The sequence below is a fragment of the Camelus dromedarius genome, chromosome 4 (assembly GCF_036321535.1).
Source record: "Camelus dromedarius isolate mCamDro1 chromosome 4, mCamDro1.pat, whole genome shotgun sequence".
Lineage (NCBI taxonomy): Eukaryota > Metazoa > Chordata > Mammalia > Artiodactyla > Camelidae > Camelus > Camelus dromedarius.
The window spans coordinates 82,097,448-82,117,559 of NC_087439.1; the positions used below are offsets into that span (position 1 = coordinate 82,097,448).

Sequence of the window (20,112 nt, forward strand, 5' to 3'; positions counted from 1 at the left end):
TTTAAATTTACTTTTCTCTAAATTAAATATTTACCAGAGAGGTTGATGCCCCTCCCCCAACTTCATTCACTGATTCAACGAACACTTACTGAGCTTTTACCATGTGCCAGGCACACGGTGCATCATTATGACTTGGAGGAAACACCCCACCGCCCAGAGAGGTGGGGTGAACTGCCAAGGTCACACAGCATATCTGTGGCAGAGGAGGACCAGGCCCCCTGCTCCTTGGCCTCCGGAGCCCAGATATCTTTCCATGACACCACAGGCTTGTGACTGCAAGGCAGGGCAGACTGGCAGCACACACCCATCCTGGCGCCAAGCCGTGGGGCACTGTGGGGCCATTCTGAGGGACAGATGAGCTCCTTGCAGCCAGCCAGCTGCTCTGGGTAAGGGCCCTGGCCAGGGCCTAATGGCTTCCGGCGTCATAGCTAGTGTGGGCTCCTCCAGGAGAGGGCGCCCGCGACTTGCAAGGGGCTATGCCCTCCTTACCCAGGCCCACACACTCCTGTGCGCCCCACAGTGAAAGCCATTATGGACATTCAAACAGGAGACCCACAAGCCATGTTCCAGGCTCTGTGCCAGGCCCTTTTAAATAGTTAATATTCATTTTAATATTTAATGTAATAATTTAAAGCCATCACAACAATCTAAGTCAGATCATGTAATTCCTTGGCTCAAAATCTTCTGAGATGACTTCTCACTTCACTAGGAGTAAAAAAGCCACGGCCTACAAGATGCTAGGCCATCTGTCCCCATTGCCTGTCTGACCTCCTGTCCTTCCACTCTCCTGCCCGATGGCCTCCTGGCTCTTTTGGAGCCCACAGGGCACATTTCCACCTCTGCCTAAAGCAGTCCTGCCCAGACTTCTGCACCATTTGCCTCCTTCAAGATTGACTCAACTGTTCCCAGTGAGGCCAACTCCTATCCTCCTGTTTGAAAGTGTAAGTTACCCACCACACTTCCATCTCCCTTACCCTGCTCCATTCTCCCCACAATATGCATCACCTGATGATCTTTATCATTTCTTTATCTCTTTACATTTGTCTCCTTCCTCGAATATAAGCAACATGGGGACAGGAATCCTCCTCCTTTGGTCTTGATGTTCCATCTGCTTACAATGTCTTCCCCCACATTTTTACCTTTTAGAATTCAATTTACATTTTTATTTTATTTTATCTTTTGGTGGGGGGTAGGTAATTAGTAGGTCTATTTATTTATTTTTAGAGGAGGTACGGGGATTGAACCCAAGACCCTGTGCATGCTAAGCATATGCTCTACCACTTGAGCTACACCCTCCCCCCTAGAATTCAGTTTACATTTAAGAGTTCAATTCAGCATCAGTGGTTGCCAGGGGTTGGCGGATGGGGTATGTTTGACAACAAAGGGGATGCTCAGGCAATCTTCAGGGTGATGAAATTGTCCTGTATGATCCTGGAGTAGCAGATGCAGTTCTCTGCATTTGTCAAAACCAGGAGAACAGCACATCACAAAGAGTAAGCTTTAATGTATGCAAACTAAAACCAAAGATGTCATTCGTTAAGGCTCTTGGACACTATAGATATAATTCAGTGTTTGCTCTGCTCTCTCCATGCACACACAAACACTTTGACTTGGGTCTTTCAGAATGATGATGGGGGATAAGGGTAACTTTCTTCATCTCCTAATGACTGCCGGCTCCTCCTTTGGGTCCTCTCTGCTCTTCCCAGGCTTCATCCCCTAGGGTTCAACGTCAGGTCTAGGTCTCTCACCTGGACTTTTTAAAAAAAAACCTTTTATTTAGAGATAACTTTAGGTTCACATGCAGTTATAAGAAACAACACAGAGAGATACTGTGTATCTTTTACCTGGTTTCCCCCAGTAGTAACATCTTACATAACCATAGTACCATATCACAGCTAGGAAATTGCCATTGACATAGTCCACCACCTTCTTTAGATTTTACCAGTTTGCATGCATTCATTAATGCTTGTTTGCGTGTGTGTATTTAGTTCAATACAATTTTATTACATGTGTAGATTCATGTGACCACCAGACTCAAGATACAGAACTGTCCCATCACAAAAGTCTCACTTGGACTTTTAAAAGCAGTAATGTCCTATCCTGATGTTTCTCAAAGTACAACTCTTAAACACATTGGAGTCACTGGGCTATTTATGTGCAGATTCCCAAACCCTCCTAGCCCCTATACTGAATCTGCACCTCAGAGTGGAGCTTGGGAATCTGTACTTTTAACAGAGGCTATACTTTGAGAACTGCAGGTCTAACTGGCCTGCAACTCTCCTATCTCCAACCCACCCTCCACCCTGTGGCTGCTAGAAGGATCCTTCTAAAACACAGCTCTAACCATGTTATTCTACTGCTGAACGCCCTGCGGTGGCCCCGGATGGCCATCAGGATAGGGACCTTAGCAAGCAAAGCTCTCTTTTCAGGCCCCACTTCTCACCTCCACCACCTCACCCCACTGTGGTTCAGTCCCTCCAAATTCCTCTGATTCTCAGAACATATCATCTACTGATTTTGCTGTTCCCTCTGCCTAGAACGTCCTTCCTACTTTCCTCTCCCTGTTGCAACCCTATACAACAACTCATTTAGACAAACGAGGACTTGAAGGTTGAGAGAGATTTGATGTCACTCAGCAAGGAAGGGCAGGACTTGCTGGGAGCCAAATCCATCTGACTCCCTGCTCCTGGTCTTACTGTTGACCACGGCTACCCTGGAGGCTGTGGGAGGCCACTGGTCCCTCTTCCCCAGGGTCTGCTCATCTTCACTTGAGCCTGCCTGCTCATCTTCACTTGAGCCTGCCTGCTCATCGGCCTGTCTGATATCTCACCCAGGACCTCCTCTCCCTCTCCCAGAGCCACGTGGGGCTGGGAATCAGGGCCTGAGAGGAGGGAGGAAGGGAAATGGGATTGAGCCCAAGGGTAACCTGACTCCCCAAGTGGGTGGCTGGGAGGCGGGGCACACCTCAGGGTAGGGGGCTTGGAACAAGTCCTTAGGGACCCATTTAGGCCAAGGAGGGCGATGGGGGCTCTTAGAGGGGGGAGAAGGAGCCGAGTGGTGTCCAAGTCCCCTCCTCTGCTGCCGCCTCCCTCCACAGCTCCCTCGCAACCCGAGCCGGGGGCCTAAAAATAGCCCCCGAGGCGCAACCACCGGCCGCCCTGGTGACCTTCTGGGTAGCACAGGCCGAAGGCGGGCGGGCAGCAGGAAGGCAGGGCGCCGGCCCCCCAGGACTCATCTCCCAGGGCAACATCCCCCGGGTGCCCCCCGTGGACGTCCAGTTCCAGCGTCCCCCTAGCCCAACTCGTAGAGGCCATGCAGAAAGCCCGGGGCACGCGAGGAGAGGACACGGGCACGAGGGCACCCCCGAGTCCCGGGGTGCCCCCGAAGAGGGCCAAAGTGGGGGCCGGCGGAGGGGCGGTGGCCGGGGCGCCGGTCTTCCTGCGGCCCCTGAAGGACGCGGCGGTGTCTGCGGGCAGCGACGTGCGACTGCTGGTGGTGGTGCGCGGGACGCCCCAGCCCCGCCTCAGCTGGTTCCGGGATGGGCAGCTCCTGCCCCCGCCGGCCCCTGAGCCCAGCTGCCTGTGGCTGCGGAGCTGCGGGGTGCAGGATGCCGGCGTGTACAGCTGCAGGGCCCAGAATGATCGGGGCCAGGCCTCCTGCGAGGCTGTTCTCACAGTGCTGGAGGTCGGAGGTAATGGGGAGGTGGAGGCCAAGCCTGGCGGGGAGGGGGCTCAGAGGTAGAGAAGAGTGGCCTGGGCCACACTGGGGAGGTACCTGTTCATCCAGTCTTCTTCCCAGATGCTCTGGCTTCTCAGCTGTGCTGACTCAGAAGTGCCCTTCAAGAGGAAAGTGCAGGGAAAGAGGTGTCAAGGTAGAGAGGCTCCCTATAGGAATGTCAGAGGTCAAGGGTCAGCATTTGGTAAGCAGGCCACTCAGGCCTCTCTGGGTATTGGGTAGTGTGAGCCCTCCTAGTTTCCCTATCAAGAGAGGCCTCTTGGGGAAATTGTATTCATCTGCTCCAATAATTCAGACTTAAGATTCCTGATTAGTCCCTTACAGGTGAGTGCATGTCTGAAGGAGGGGGCTGGCTCCTCTGGTCTGGTGGCAATGCTGAGGGGATGGGTCAGAAGTCCTTGCAATCCATTGCTGGGGTAGGTTGGTGTGGTCAGCAGCAGGCTGGTTGGAAGAGGCCAGTCAGTGGATAAATATGAACAGGGTGCAGAGCATCAGGCATAGAGCTAGGACTGTGGGCTCCCAGGCGTGTATGGAGGTGAGAGGTTGAGAATCCACACACAAGCATGTGTGTGTGCATGTGCGGGCTGGGCAGGGGTCTGGTGGTAACAGCAGATGAGGGACAGGGTTTGTGGAGTTTGCATGGAAAGTGCCTGGGCCATGCCTACCTGAAGGTTCAGAAGGCATGGAAGGGGGATGCTCAGGCTGGTGCATGGGCCCCTGCCTACAGAGTAGAGTACCAAGCTTGCATGTGAAAGGGTAAATGATGGTCTGAGGCAGAAGGGTGGGGCATGAGACTGGGCCTGGGGCTCAAGGTCCTGCTGAGGCTGCTATGGGTGCAGGCCAGGGCTGAGTCTCCTTGGGTCAGTGTTTGGGCTTCCTTTTTGACTCCCTCAGCCCCTAAGCCAGTTCTTCTCTAGGCTCAAGACAGAACCTCAGCAGACTGAGTCTTAAAAAATAGAATTCCAAGGAAGTAGGCTGCAGCTGGGGTAGATGGCAAAGAGCGGGAGGTCACTGAGTCTTTCCTGGGCATTTTCAAGAGGGAATTCTCACTACAGCCGGGTAGCCTCATGTAGGGGGTACATCCCTGGAGGCTGAGGAGGAGACGCAGGCATGAAGGAACTCAGCAGCTGGAGGGGTAAGAAAGCCCCAGGTGCAGCCATATCAGAAGATGGAGCAGGAGCTCAGCCTCCCTATGTCAGCATCTCCACTTTCTCCCTAGCCCTGCCCTGCTCACCTTCCTCTTCAGTGATAGAGAGGGCCAAGGCTGGCTTCTCTTAGTTGGCCTCATACCTAACCAGGTACAGACTTTCCCGGCCTTGGGTCAGGGCATGGGGCTGAGCTCTGAGCTGGGGAAGGACTGGACTTCTTGAGGAATCTTCTCTCTGGTGCCCTCAGAAGCAAAGGGGACTGGAAACAGAACATAAATCAAAGGGCACAATAGATAAATTGATGAGAATACAACTTGGAGGAAAGAGATTTTAGGGCAGGGGGAGGAAGCCACGAGAAGGAGTATGGTGTCATCATGTCTGTTTAGAGCTGGAAAGGACCACAGAGAAGGGCAGGTCCACACACTGTCTTTGACAGGTCAGGACACCGTGGTCCAGAGCAGAGGGAGATCCACCAAAAGACAAACAACTAGTTATGGCCATCCTAAAACTAAGCACCCATTCCCTTGGTTTGGACTCTGGGGGCATTTTACCACTTAAGTTCTAGACAGAGGAGAGCAAAAAGGGAGGGGGAGCTGTCCATTGTATGGAGAGTAGCCCAGCCCTGGCCTTTCTGAAGATGAGAAACTCCTAGCCTGCCCTGGTCCCCCAAAGTGTGGGGTGACAGGATGGCAGAGCCCCCTAGCCCCTCTGTAATATGGATGGTGTGGTCAGCAGAGCTGATCCCTGGCTGGACATACCTAGACAGAGGCCAAGAGGACAGTCTCCAGGCTGCTCTGGTGGAACAGCATGTTTGAAAGGCTGGGGTAAGGGAAGGACCCTGGGTGCTGGGGGACTGGATTGGGGGCCAGTCATGTTAAAACAGGAAGAAGGTTGGGCTGCAGCAAGTCACATTTGAGAGCTTTTCATACTGGTAAACTCTTTGCCCCAAGAGCAGCTTTATAATTAACTGGTAATCATTCTCAGTTGTAATTTATAATAGTATGAACTATGCTGCTATGTGGCAGGCAATATGCTATCGTATCCTTTGATATATCATTTAAGGCCTGCAGCAACCCTTGGGAAACTGAGACCCAGAGGGATTAAGTGAAGCATCTTGATTGTACTGATCGGAAGTGGCAAGGCACAATGGAAGCCTGAGTCTGTCCCACTGCAAAGAACCACATGCTTAACTACTACACCCCTCCTACATGATTGGCAAGGGAGGGGCTCTGCTTTGGTGATGTTGGAGGACTGGGTGAGTGTGGCTTCCTCCTCCTCCTTTTGCCCGCCCCCCACCAGTCCCTGCCCAGTGACAGGTCCTGGTCCGGGGCAGCTAGGCAAGCAGCTCAGTATCAGAATAATTCATGGAAAAATTTCTTGATTGGGATCAACAGCAAGAGGACTTCAGGGTTCTCGAGGAAGCCCATCCAGGATCTGGCTGCAGAGGAAAGGAGGCAGTTTCCTGGCTGGGACTGCTCTCTGGCTCAGCAAGACGGGTGATGCTAAGGTTCCTGGCACTCCTGAAGCCTGGGATGTTAACTCAGGATAGAGGGATACTGGCATGGCTAGAGGGGGCTGGGGCCTTGAAAAGGCAAGTGGGCCGCAGGCTGGAGAGTTTGGAGGATGGGAAATAGGAGGGTAGGATTTGGGGTGTAGAAATGAGGAAAGAATAGGAATAGTGAAGACGGCAGAGATGCAGGATACTTGTAAAATGGAAAGCACCCTGTCTCATTTTTGTATTTAATCTTTTAAGCCCCAGGTTACTGACCATCATATGTATAAAAAAACTGGGATTCAAAGAGGGAATTTACCTAAGGTCACATGACTAGTGAGGTGGCAGAAGCAGATTTCAAAGCCTGGTCTCTGGGTCTAGGTCCACAGCGCTTGTCCTCAGAAAGAGAAGTGTGGGGACACTGAGGCAAGGATCTGTCATCATAATCATCCTTCTATCAGTATCCCCAAAGTCATCTTCAGGCCCAGTCTCCAAGACAGGCAGGCATTCTTCTCTCTCAAAACATCAGGCTCCCACTTGCATGGGCTAAGGAGCCATGTGCCAATCAAGTGACCAGAGCAAGTGCCACCCTCATAGTTTGGGGCATGGTGTGGCTGCAGGGGGAGGCCTGCACTGAAAGGCAGGGTGTAGGGAGGCGGGGGCACAGTCAAGAGAAGGTGCAGACTGACGATGTTTACTGTGTTTGGCAGTTGGAAGTTTCATAGCCAGGGTCTGGAAGACCCTGGTGCCAACTTGAAGAGCCAAAGGTCAACAGATGGTAGTGAACCATGCAGGGGGCTTGAAGGCATGGAGAGGAGAGATTAGAGAGGAGAGATGGCCAATTTAGCGATGGAAATATGGGGAATACACCAGGAACTGTGTGCATTCTATACTTACCGTCTTTTTCACCTGGCATGGGGAATGTCTGCATGAAAAACCAGGAGGAAAAGAGTATGGAGTTGGGAATGGGTATGGGAAGTGGCCCCATCCATTCATGCCAAGTGCTAATCAGGGAGAGGAGGAGGGGCCAGAGCTGGAGCAGCGAGGAGCCCTGGGAGGGGAGAACAGAGAGGCCATGAAGTCAGCCAAGGTCCATGCAGGAGAATCTCCTGAAGCCAAGGCAGGCCCTCCCAGGAACATCCTGAGTGGAAGGCGAGATGGTCGCTTCTCCAGCTGTTTCTGGAAAAGGGCCTGGGTCAAGACAGAGAAGGGAGGGAGGTTGGAAAATGAGCTGCTCCAGGAAGATTTACAGTCCCCATCCCCACCACCCTTCATCCTCTCTACCGGCAGCTCTGTCACCTCCTCCCATGTGTACCGAATGCCCACTGTGTGCTGTCACTGTGCTAGGGGCTTGGGATTTATAAGTTGGGGTGGGGGACTGAAATTCCTGTCCTGCTAGAGATGACATTCTAGTAAAGGGAAACAGATTATATGCATTAAACAATAAATATGTGAAAATTATATAGTATGTCAGAAATACAGAGCAGAGTAAGCAGAGGAAGGAAGAGAGAAAACTGAAGCAAGGCAGGAAAAAGAGGGGTGTGGGTGTCTGGCTCAGAGGAAGGTCTCCGTGTGAGATGAGGCATGGCATGATGACCTGGGTTTCCTCTAGTCAAGGGGAGATGCTGGTGGTGTAGAAATTGAAAGTCTGATTTTGGGGAAATGGCAGGGGGGCCCAGCTGCCTAGCCTTGGAGGAAAAATGGGGCATTCTGGGACCAGCTTGGGGAGGCCCACCCTGAGAGCATGCTCTAGGCCAGCCCTGTGTGGGTGAGCAGTGCAGGCCCAGAGCAGGAACACAGAATCTCATGGGCCTCTCCTTGGCCCAGCTGTCCCGTCACTCACACCCGCTGCCCATTGGTTATTTTTGCTACGGAATGTGCCAGCCCCTCGGATTCTCCTGCAGAACAGGCGCTCAAGTTACCCACTCTCCTCACTCAGCTCCCCCATCTGTGAGTGGGTGTGTTTGGGGGTGGGCAGGGAAAGCACCCATCCCAGGGTCCTCTAGCTGCAACTGATACGGACACACACGTGTACCCTCTCGTTGCACGTCCCCATGTCTGCATGTGTCTGTAGGTGCAACCTCTGCCTCTGGGGATGTGGGTAACAAGACTGCCTGTAGGCACCCAGAATGTATAAGACATGACCTAAAACTTTAAAATAAAGGGGCCACAACTCAAATATCTTCAAGGGCCAAGTAGAAACTGAAAATGAGTGAGGTGCTGTTGTCAGCAGCTGAATTTGAGTGTACTTGCCCCACTTAAAATATTACACAGGCTGAACAAAACTCATCAGTGGGTTCTGTATTTATTTTGGACCTATGCTTTAAAGAAATAAAGTTAGGGGAACCACTGACCGATCAGCACGTGAGGCTTTATGGCATAGCGATCAGTAACAAAATAACAGTGCCTGGGTTAGAATCCCGGCTCTCCCAATTATTGGCTCTGTGACCTTGGGCAGGTAACCTCTCTGTGCCTTTGTGCACAGGTTAAATGAGTTTATTCATATAAGGTACTTAGCACATTGCTCTGTACATGCTAAGCATGCTGTCAGTGTTGATGATAATGACTTAGAAGTCACATCTCAGAAACTAGGATTGGCACTACTTGTGCATGTTGGGGTGGGAATTTGGATCTGGGGACACAAGGATACAGAACCTGTATGGCTTCAGCTATGTAATAGGACTTCTCTGAGCCTCAGTCACTTGTCAGTTAAATGGAGTCAGTTACATGTTCATAAGGGTTTCAAGCTCATGGTGTTGTTGTCAATGAGGCAACATTTATAAAGTGCCTGGCACTTATAAATGTTAGGAAACTTAGTTGTAATGATTGTTGAGGAGGGGTAGAGTTTTGTGTAGGCAAAGTGTGGCCGGTACTGAATGGGAGGAGGACAAAGAAAGTTTGGCGAGTGTGCTTACCTGTGAGTGAGGTGGGTTGTATCTGTGAATATCAGAGGTACCTCTGGGCACCTTGGCTGTGTGTGTGTGTGTGTGTGTGTGCGCGCGCGCGCGCGCCAGAGTGCAGAGACAGAATGCCTACCATCAGGCAACTGGAGGACCCTCTCTGGCTTTCCTGAGTAGCCTGGGGGTTTCGTATTCTAGGTTCATGTCATTACAAGGACCTTTGCCCTGTGTATAACCTGGGTCCCCCACCCAGCACCATGGCCCTGTGGCCTGGCACGGCGGACGAGTGTGCATGTTTGTGGAGTGAGCAAGTGGAGATGCAGCTGACCTTCCAGAGCAGCCCCACGGGAGGCGGGTGGGGGTGGCGTGGATGCCGCGTTGGACAGCCAATGAGAGTGGCCCGAATTCTCCTAGGGGCCACTGCACCCCTTTCTGTGCCTCAGTTTCCCCACGTGCCTAGGGCCCGGGAGGCAGATGCGGGGTGGGGGGTGCTGCGAGGCGGACGATCGCTGCCCCAGGGGAAGCAGGCGGGCAAGCGAGGGAAGGGGCGCCAGGGTTGGGGTAGGGGGCGAGGGCTGGCGGGGGAGGGGCAGGCTCTGGCCGCCTCGGCTGCCGCCGCCGCCGCCTTCCCGCCGCCCGGGTTCCCGCAGCCCCAAGGCTCCTTCCGCCACCGGCGCCGGCCCCCGCCCGCTCCCCGCCTCGCCCCCGGCCCCGCCTCCAACTCCGCCCCGCCCCCGCCTGTCCCCTCCTCGCCCGGCCGCCGGCCCGGCCCCCTCCCCCGCCATGAAGAAGCTGTGGGTGAAGAAGCGTTTCCAGGTGAGGGCTCCGGGGGCGGGCGGCGCCGGGAGGGGGCAGGACTGGCTGGGCGCCCCGGAGGGAGGGCGGGTCGCCGCAGCTGGGCCCGGGGAGGGGGCGCCGGAGCCGCGCCTGCCCCACCCTGGCCGCCGAGGCCGCGGGCCGGTCGCGCTCCGGGGGGCTCCCGGGCTGCGTCAGGCACCTCCCAGCGCCCAAGGGCAGAACCCCCCACCCCCCACCAGCTCCCGCGATCCCCGCGACCACCTGGGAAGCCCCTGTGCTGGCCTTCGGCATGGAGCGCCCACAGGCTTCCGTGCTACCCCTCGCCTCTGTCCAGCCCCGGGCCCCCGCCCGGCTCTCCCCAGCCCCCAACTCTGGAGCCTTCCATCTTCCGGAGCTCGTGAAAGCACCGCGCAGGGATCCACGCAGGGCTCAATGCATTCCGCAAGCCCTGTCCTCCGCGGACCCGGGCCTCCTTCCTGCCTTCACGAGGCTACGGCCCTTTGGGGGACTTTGCCCTCCGCCCCCTCATCACGCTCGCCGCCCTGTTGACACCTATCCCAAGTACCTGTCCTTCTCTCAGCAGAAATCTATGTCCTTATCCCTCCATCTCCCAGCCATCCAAGCACCCCCATCTCTTCCTTCACATCAGTCAGTCTCTATCTCTGGGAGTGTCGCTCAGGTCCCCAGTCCTCTGTCCGTCACAAGTCTCAGTATTTGACCCTTGCTCCTCTCTCCCTGCTCCTTGCCAGAGCCAAGCTGGAGCTCCAGCTGGGAGGGCTGACAGGAAAGGAAGAATGGAGAAATTCCCTGTAGGAGAAGCTAGCTGCCCGGGGTCTCTTCTACTCTCCCCACCCTCACTGGCCCCTGGAATGAGTTTCTGTTTGATATAGAGGTTTGGACAAAGATATAAGGACGTTAGAGCATCAAGAGCAAGCCTTCCTTTCAACAACTCATTCTGGCTTTTCTCTTTCAGAAAACCGGCCATTCCCACCGGGCCTTTGGCCGTCTCACCCATGGTGCGTGGAGCGTGGGCTCCGTGCTCTAGCCCACGTGCACTCCTCTTCTTAGTCCATGTCCCTTTGTGAGGCACCAGGCCTTGAAGACAGCCCATGAGATGCAGGACCCCCCCCCCCATGTCCACATTCGCCCACCCACCCAACTACCCACCCAAGAAGGCTCCTTGTATCGTGCAGCCGAGGGAGGACCTAGCAATGGGGGTGGGGGGCAACTGGCACACCCAATCGTGGGCCTGGGCTTACTGTTCTCCATCTGTGGGGCCAGGTGGGAATGAGTTCAGTGCATGCTTCAGCAACCCGTACATGGCTCCTGCTTGTCATGGCATTAAGAGAAACTGAGGCACAGAACCTGGTAGAATCTGGGAAAGTTAAAAAATAGGCCCAGAAAACTTTGCTCCTAGCCTGACCACTGGGCATTTTTGAGGACCATTCAGCAGTAGAAGAAAGGGATCAGAAATAGGGTGCTTGTCACATCATGGTGCAGAACAGATAGGGAGGTTTGTTGTAAGGAGAGGTTGCAAATGTTGTTATAGGGTGGGCCTGGCCCCTAATGGGGCTATGGCTGGGCTGAGTACACCTAGTGGTGTGTGTGTGTGTGTGTGTGTGTGTGTGGCCAGTGGGAGCACCAATGAAATTGCCAAGGGCCCAGAATCACTGGGGTAGTTGGAATAATCTGCCAAAGCACATGGGCTGCCCAAAGCTGGGCCCAGCCGAGACTGCAGGCAGGCAGAGAATGAGATGCTTTGCCCATCCCAGGTGTCTCCCTCCCCTTGCTCCCATCCCCACAGGGCATCTCTGGGCACTGGGTAGCCTCATGGCCCCTCTGTCCTGCCTGCCCACAATGCCCTACCCCACAAACGCTCTGATAACAGCCTGTCCATGTCTCTCTCCTGCTGCTCCTATGGAAGCGAAGTTTTCCGCTCCTGCAGAAAGCAAAGTTACGGTAGGAAACTGGCTCCTGCCCTAGCCCTCCACTCCCCCACTTCCCTGCCCGACCTGGCCTCTCCTCACCCTGCCTCAGCTGCACCCGGATGTGTTCCAGCTGGTTTGGGGTGGAGGACAGGTTGGTCCTGCGGTTGGTCGAGTGCCCTGATAGTACGACTCTGAGGTGACTCCCCTTTGTTCCTGGGGTACTGGGACCCAGCACTTAGAGCCTTGGCACCTAGGACCTTGTGATTTTGGGGGCTGCTCAGGAACGCAAGCTGTCACCGACGGGGGAGGATGGAGAGGGGCTGCGGCCCTGCCATCCATTAAGTGGCTGGGAGGGTGTACTCTAGGTAGCTTTGGGGGCACTACCAAGGAGGCAGGGGTGAGGAGCCAAGGGCCCAGAGATGGAGCCAGGGGACCAGCATGGGAGGGGTTACCCTGAGCCTCCCAGGATAGGCAGAGGGATGTGGGGAGCAAAAGAGGGGGAGAAGCTAGGTTCTGGAAGCTTTCCCAGTGACGATATGGAGCCTGCTGTGGGGGAGGCAGGAGGTGACAGAGGGAAGCGTTGGCGTCAGAGGGAGGAGAGTCCTGCCCACACAGACCCCTTCTTCTTCAGACTCCGAGACGGGTGAGGATGACATCAGCGATGTGCAGGGGACCCAGCGCCTGGAGCTTCGGGATGACGGGGCCTTCAGCACCCCCACGGGTGAGCTCTCTGGGGCGCTCACAGAGCCAGCAGGAGAGCTGTCCCCAAGAGCTGCCGAGCTTCACTGTGCTCCTTTCTCTAGGGGGCTCTGACACCCTGGTGGGCACCTCCTTGGACACACCCCCGACCTCCGTGACAGGCACCTCAGAGGAGCAAGTGAGCTGGTGGGGCAGCGGGCAGACCGTCCTGGAGCAGGAAGCGGGCAGCAGGGGTGGCACCTGCCACCTCCCGGGCAGCCCAAGGCAAGCACAGGCAACCGGGGCCGGGCCACGGCACCTGGGGGTGGAGCCGCTGGTGCGGGCGTCTCGAGCTAATCTGGTGGGCGCAAGCTGGGGGTCAGAGGATAGCCTTTCGGTGGCCAGTGACCTGTACGGCAGCGCATTCAGCCTGTACAGAGGACGGGCGCTCTCAATCCACGTGTAAGTAATGGCCTCACCTGGGCCCACTCTGTCCTACCTCACCATGCTGTCCTGCACTGCCCCTCACCGCTCATCAGCCTCTACCCTCCATGTCCCCAGCATCATCCATCTCTCTGTGCACTTCTCCACCCCCAACTGCTTCCACTCCTGGCCCCAGCTACCCACTCTATCTCCCACATGGCTCCATTCTCCTCCTGTGCCATCACCACCTACATCCTCCTGCTCCCACCTGTCCTGGCTTACTGTGCCATCTCGATGGTCTCGTGGACCCCTCTCTCCCTTCCTGTCTCCTCCAAGATCTCCACTCTCCCGGGGGCCCTCTACTGCCTCACCCATTCAGGCTCCAGTTGTCCCCAGGATCCCCCCCCTCGGGAGCCCCCTCCGTGCCTGCTGTCTCAGCAGCTGCTGCCTTTTCATCTCTCTGCACATTCCTGTTCCCATGTGGGCCTTTTTCTGGGAGGAACGGAACCGTTCCGCACGGCAGCTCCCGGGAGAGCAGGAGGGAGCAAGAGCACAACCAGGAGACAGAAGAGAGCAAGGTGGTCAGGGGGTAGATGGGGCCAGGGGCCTGGGAAAGCAGGGGGATGTGAAGTATCAGGGGACTGGGGCCGGGTGGGATGGGGACAGGGGACTCGGGTGGAGGTAGAGGGCTTGGAGTGGTGGAGGTGGGGGCACGTGAGGATTTGGGGGGAAACGCCCGAGGGTGGGGTTGAAGGTTGTCCTGGTAGGGGGTGGTGAGGAGCGGAGGTGTTGGAGTGAGCCATTGGAGCCATTTTTGGAGGTTTGGGGCTGGCGGATACAAGAGGGAGTGCTATAGCAGAAGAGGGGAGTGGCTGATGAAAGAGGTATTGGGGGGCATTTGGGGACTGAGGGGGGCCTGATTGGTGATAGGTATGTGTGTGTGGGGGAGGTACCATCACGGAAGAGAAAAAAGGGGCCTGGTGTGGGGAAGCCTTTTTGATGTTGGCTGAGGTGGCTAGTGGTAGACAGGGGAGAGGTCCAAGGCAGACGCAGGGGAGGCTCCCTTGTCTTATCTGGTTGGCATTAGCCAGGCGCTCCCGTGCCCTGGACTTGCCTTTTCCTTCCCTGCCTTTCTTTGCCAAGCCCCAGCCGGAGCCTAGAGTTGCTATGGCAACTTCCGAGGAACCCATTTCCTCAGCAATGTCTGTGGTACAGAGGCTGGCCTGGAGCTTGAAACTGCCGGCAAGAGGCCTCCTCTGCTGTCTCCAATTTCTCTCCATGCCTCACCCAGTTCCCAGAGGCCATTCCTAGGGGACTGTTGTCCCTCCCCTAGAGTAGACTCTGCCTCCCTGCAGGTGGCTGCCCGAGGTTCTGCTCCCTCAGGGCACTCTGGATTGCATCTTCCCTCCTCCTCTACCCCCCAGTCAGAGGTGAGGTTTGCAGTGTGGGTGGCTGACCCAGGTAGTCTAAAATATCCTGAGACTTAGGCACCCCTAGAACTTCTGCTTGTGGCTGGTACCCTACCATTTCTCCTCCCTTCTGTACCTCCAGAATCCCAGACATTTTGGAGGGAACAAGGGCTCAGAAGCCAGACTACCTGGGTTTCAGTCCTAGCACCAACCATTTCCTAGCTGTGTTACCTTGGTAAGGCACTTCACCTCTTTAAGCCTCAGTTTCTTCATCTGGAAATGGAGAGAATAACAGTTCCTACCTCAGAGGATTGTCGTAAGGATTAAATGACTCAATAAGCTTTCAGCACATGCCTGGCACACAATAAGTACTCAACGAGCCATTTCATAAGCTTTTATTAAGCTTCCTCTAATGTGTCAGGTATGATGCTAACGTCTCAGATTCCTTTTCTTGCTAACCTCTATATTTGATGTGAACCCCCCACCACCAAGGGCCTGGATGGGGGAAGCTGAGGCCCAGCTCGTAGGCATCAAAGCTTTGGAGGCAAGGGGGCACTCTGGGCTGACCAGCACCTTCCTCCTCCTTTCCCGTACCCGCCGTCCAGGCCCACGCAGAAGTTATTTCTGAGCTGAGTTATTTCTGAGCCTACTCCTTTGAGGAGCTCTGTGTTTCTCAGGGGGGTTTCCAAGGACTCAAGGTAACTTTCCCAGGGGCGAGACAAATTCAAAGGCCTGTACTAGGGGCAGACTGATCAAAGGGAACAGGAAACTGGGTGTCCTCGTTTCCCACCCCAGGGACCCTGGCTGCCACCTGCTGCATCCTGGCAGCACTGGTGAGGGGCTCAGGTCTGAGGAGGTGCTAGGCAAGCCCAAGGATAAGGGCATTGCGCCTGGAAGGCATGTGCCTGTTCTTCTGGGGGCCACAGTGAACAGGGCATGTCCTGCTGAGGATGGGCAGGGCTGTAGGGGCCAGCTGGGGGCAGGAATGAGTGGGAGGCTGCATTCCTGAGAGGGCCCCTCCCCATCCAATCCTCCCGCCTTCCCTCACCACTTCATCCTTCAGGTCCTAAGCCTCATTCTTTTCTCTCCCACCACTCAGTTCTGTTCCTGCTGTTTCCCAGCTTCCGGGGCTGGGGGGAGGGGGCTGGCCTGAGCCCCTGGGACTGAGTCTGTACCTGGACCCAGCCACCAGCCCAATCTTCCGGTGCCAGAGCCGCCAGCCTCTCCCCAGTACCTGCTCTGGCTGTGCCTTCCTCTTAGTGGGGAGGGGGAGAAGGGTCTGGCCCATGTCACACTCAAGCCTTCCCAGCATGCCCACCGCCGATGCCTGTCGCGAGCTGAAGGTCTAGGAGGGGAGCCCCCCTGAATCTTCTACCCCTCTTCGTCTCGGTTCTGCAGCAGCGTCCCTCAGAGTGGACTGCATAGGGAGGAGCTTGACCTTCAGCCTCAGCCGGCCAGCGAAGCCCCTCGTCGCCCGGCCCTGCCGCCTCCCTCCAAATCCGCGCTGTTGCCCCCACCGTCCCCTCGGGTGGGTAAGCGGCCTCCGCCGGGACCTAGCGCCCAGCCCACGGCCATCCCCACGCCGCCCCACCGGCGCACTCGCGAGCCGGTGCCGCCCGAGGACGTCACCACCGAAGACAAGCGAGGGAAAAAGTCTAAGTCGTCGGGGCCCTCGCTAACGGGCACGGCGGAGTCCCGGCCCCAGACGCCCCTGAGCGAGGCCTCGGGCCGCCAGTCGGCGCTGGGCCGCTCGCCGAGGCTGGTGCGCGCCGGCTCCCGCATCCTGGACAAGCTGCAGTTCTTCGAGGAGCGCCGGCGCAGCCTGGAGCGCAGCGACTCGCCGCCGGCGCCCCTGCGGCCCTGGGTGCCCCTGCGCAAGGCCCGCTCGCTGGAGCAGCCCAAGTCCGAGGGCGGCGGGCAGTGGGGCACGCCGGGGGCCTCGCAGGAGGAGCTGCGGGCGCCGGCGGGCAGCGTGGCCGAGCGGCGCCGCTTGTTCCAGCAGAAGGCGGCCTCGCTAGACGAGCGCACGCGGCAGCGCAGCCCAGCCTCCGACCTTGAGCTGCGCTTCGCCCAGGAGCTGGGCCGCATCCGCCGCTCCACGTCGCGGGAGGAGCTGGTGCGCTCGCACGAGTCCCTGCGCGCCACTTTGCAGCGCGCCCCATCCCCTCGAGAGCCCGGCGAGCCCCCGCTCTTCTCTCAGCCCTCCACCCCCAAGACCCCGCGGGCCTTGAGCCCCGATGCCGCCCAGCCGCCCCCTCCGAGCGTCGCGGGGAAGCCCGGGGATGAGCCAGGGAGGCCTCGGAGCCGCGGGCCAGCAGGCAGGACGGAGCCGGCGGAAGGTCCACAGCAAGAGGTTAGGCGCCGGGACCAGTTCCCGCTGACCCGAAGCAGAGCCATCCAGGAGTGCCGGAGCCCCGTACCGCCCCCCGGCGCCGATCCCCCCGAGACCAGGACGAGAGCCCCGCCAGGTCGGAAGCGGGAGCCCCCGCCGCAGGCCGTGCGCTTCCTGCCCTGGGCCACGCCGGGCCAGGAGGGCGCTGCTGTGCCCCAGACCTTGGAAAAGAACAGGGTGGGACCTGAAGCCGAGAAGAGGCTGCGCAGAGGGCCAGAGGAGGACGGTCCTTGGGGGGCCTGGGACCGCCGTGGGGCCCGCAGCCAGGGCAGAGGTCGCCGGGCCCGGCCCACCTCACCTGAGCTCGGTAAGGCCTCGGGAAGAGTAGAGAAGGTGCTGAGACCTGGATGGGAGCACGTCTGGGAAGAGGCTAGGCAGTAGGGAGGGTGTGGCTTCCCCCGGGGAAGTGTGGAAGCAGGTTGAATTTGAGTGAAGGATTGTGAAGGTCCCTTGTTCTAGAACCTGCCTGCTAGTAAGGCACAGTGTGAGTGTGCTTTGATGGAGGCTGGATGGAGCAGAGGTGTGAGCAGAGACCCAGTGCCCAGTGCCTACCATAGGCCCCCTGGGTCTAGTGGCCTACTGGGCTGTTGGGTCTATGACCTAATGCTGGGGAGAGATACTGATGGAAACCTAAGGAGCCCCTCTACACCCCACCCATCTGTGGGGGAAGAGACCGAAGTCCATCTCAATAAATAATTGGTCAGGTACCTGTTACAGGCAAGCTTTGGGCCAGCCAACTCTCAACACTGACCTTCCCATCTCGGCACCATCCTGTGACCCCTTATGGCTACTAAGAGCTGACCCAGCCTCCCTTCTAGCCTCCCCTCTCCCATCCTTGAGTCCCTGCATGGCTGAGCTGATTGGTCACATGCTAGCCTGTGTCTCTCAGTCTTCCCGTGGGTGGTGACCAATAGGTCGAATGCCCCTGCCCTTAACTCTTCTTATCCTGAACATCAACTTGGGGCCACTCCTGGAGTAAGACAGAGGAAGCCATTTTTGACTCACTCCCACCCCTGCTGGCTCCCCCAGGCCAAATACCTCTACGCACTGCTCCCAGGACACCCTGTCACTGTCCCTTTTATTGCACTTACCACCCAGTATTTTTATTTTCATCACACTATTTTTCATTTTAGTATTACTGCCTCAAAATCTTTAGAGATGATTGAGCACCTGTTCATCATCCTGCTAGTCACATTTTTGCATACCCACAGCCATGTCTCAGGCATTGCATTAACTAGGCACTTAGAGATGTTACTTTATTTTAATCTGTATGCCAGCTCTGCAAGATGTTGGGTGTTATTTATCAGCTCCATCTAACAGATAAAACTGGGGCGCAGAGAGATTATCCAATTTGCCCAAGGTTCTGTAGCTAGAAAATAGCATAATTGAGATCCTCACTGCTCTTTTGGCTGCATAGACTGTGCTTTATCTAGCTTATAAAATGTCAGACTTAGAAAATACCCAGAGAGAGCCATGACAGTGGAGTTTTCTGATCTCCTTGTGTGTACAAGCTTCCTGTAAGCAGAGACTGTATCTTTTTCCTGTTGTATCCCTGGTATCCATACAGAGTAAGCAGTAAGTGCAGTATTACTGCTTGGTGAATGGACACAGTCAAAGCTGATCTTCATGAGGCCTCTAAGATGGCTGCCAGAAGCACCTGCTGCTCCCTCTTTTGAATCCAGTGGCATCACTAATTTGACAGTGCATCATGTATTGCCCTTTGACACTATTATTGTTTAAAGCTTGCATACCACTGGCTTGTCCTCTGTTTGTTTGGAAGCTTGTAACGTGCCCCCTGAAAGCACCTTGCACGGGGCGTGATCTACCACCCCTCATGACCACTTTGTGTAGAGACATACACAGCACAGTCCCTGTCTTCCTCCAGAAACCAACACTCTAACTGTGGCTGAAACTGAGGAGCAGCCAAACTATCATAGATTCCCGGCCACTCTGTCCTGCCTAAGAACACTATTCTGTCTTCCTTTTTTCCCTGTCTCAGGATATTCAGGGGAGACACCCTTCCCTCCCCAAGCCTTGCCTTTTAGAAGCCCCTCTGTTGGGTTTGCCCCCTCTCCCCGTGCTTCATGCCCACAGGGACCACGTCCCTTACCCTGTCACCTGTGTCTCCAACAGAGTCTTCTGATGACTCCTATGTGTCTGCTGGAGAAGAGCCCCTAGAGGCCCCTGTGTTTGAGATCCCCCTGCAGAATGCGGTGGTGGCCCCAGGGGTGGACGTGCTGCTCAAGTGTATCATCACTGCCAACCCCCCACCCCAAGGTAAGCTCCAGGCCTGGAGAAGATTGAGACAGAGAGGGGAAGGTTCCTCCCTCCCTGCCGCCACCCCAGTCCTTGGAGGAGAGGGTAGGGAAAGAAGGGAGATCATTTGCTTCCAGAGGCTGTCTGGACTCCTTTGTGTGTGTTAGGGAGCTTTCCCAGAATTCCCTGCGAGAGGAGAGGGCAGGCTGGGCTTTTGTGATTGAGGGGGAGTCCTCGGGATTCCCTAGGGTGGGGAGAGGAGTGCTACGAGCTCTGTGCGGGGTAGGGGGAGATTTGCCCCAGTGAGCCTGTGGGCCATGGCAACTTGGTCACCCCGCTGCTTCCCCACAGTGTCCTGGCAGAAGGATGGGTCCTCGCTGCGCAGTGATGGCCGCCTTCTCATCCGGGCTGAAGGCGAGCGTCACACCCTGCTGCTCCGGGAGGCCCGGGCGGCTGACGCCGGCAGCTATACAGCTACTGCCACCAACGAGCTGGGCCAGGCCAGCTGTGCTGCCACGCTGGCTGTGAAACCTGGTAGGGACCCCGTGGGCCCCAGGGCTGGGTGAGGTGAGCAGTGACCCTTCCCGCTCCCAGCCTGGAGCTTGGGCTCTCAACCAGTGTGCACAGTCTGTTCTGGTGTGTTGGCTGCTCTGGGGGAAGCATTTTAAATGTCCCTGGCCTCAGGGCAGGGGCCAAATTCCCAAGGGACACATGAGGCTGGCCACTCATGAAGTCATTGAAATTTGTCTTTAGATATCCATCCTTCTGTGGCATTTCCCTCAACAGGATCCTGTGGGGAAAACAAATTATCCTGCAGTCTTAGAGAAGAAGAATCTCCCAGCTCAAAGGGCTTAAAAGCCTTTAGGAGTCTTCTGAGGTCATTTCTTCTCTAGAACAGCACCCTCTTAAACCCAGTAAAAAGATGATTTTAAGGGCCACAACCCTCCTCGGCT

General features: G+C 56.3%; 1 protein-coding gene and 1 long non-coding RNA gene across 8 annotated transcripts in view; one reads left to right on the plus strand and one right to left on the minus strand.

Moving 5' to 3' along the window:
- Positions 1-1,540: 1,540 nt before the first annotated feature.
- LOC135321162 (uncharacterized) lies at positions 1,541-11,034 on the minus strand. Of its 2 annotated transcripts, XR_010380698.1 has the most exons (4): positions 10,639-11,034; positions 7,273-7,566; positions 3,775-3,836; positions 1,541-1,753 (listed from the first exon to the last, which is right to left on the minus strand). It is a non-coding gene; the product is annotated as an uncharacterized LOC135321162 (long non-coding RNA). The 2 variants fall into 2 exon arrangements; XR_010380699.1 differs by lacking the exon at positions 7,273-7,566.
- Positions 3,162-20,112, plus strand: part of SPEG (striated muscle enriched protein kinase) — a 55,058-nt gene continuing 38,107 nt past the window's right edge. For 2 of the 6 annotated variants that reach the window (XM_031452229.2, XM_064485197.1), the window contains exons 1-8: positions 10,027-10,091; positions 11,047-11,089; positions 12,003-12,032; positions 12,633-12,722; positions 12,805-13,141; positions 15,910-17,210; positions 19,037-19,180; positions 19,511-19,693. In XM_031452229.2, the coding sequence (XP_031308089.2) occupies positions 10,059-10,091; positions 11,047-11,089; positions 12,003-12,032; positions 12,633-12,722; positions 12,805-13,141; positions 15,910-17,210; positions 19,037-19,180; positions 19,511-19,693 (2,161 nt within the window). In that variant the 5' untranslated portion in view covers positions 10,027-10,058. The other 4 variants (XM_064485195.1, XM_064485196.1, XM_031452225.2 and 1 more) reach the window with 4 other exon arrangements.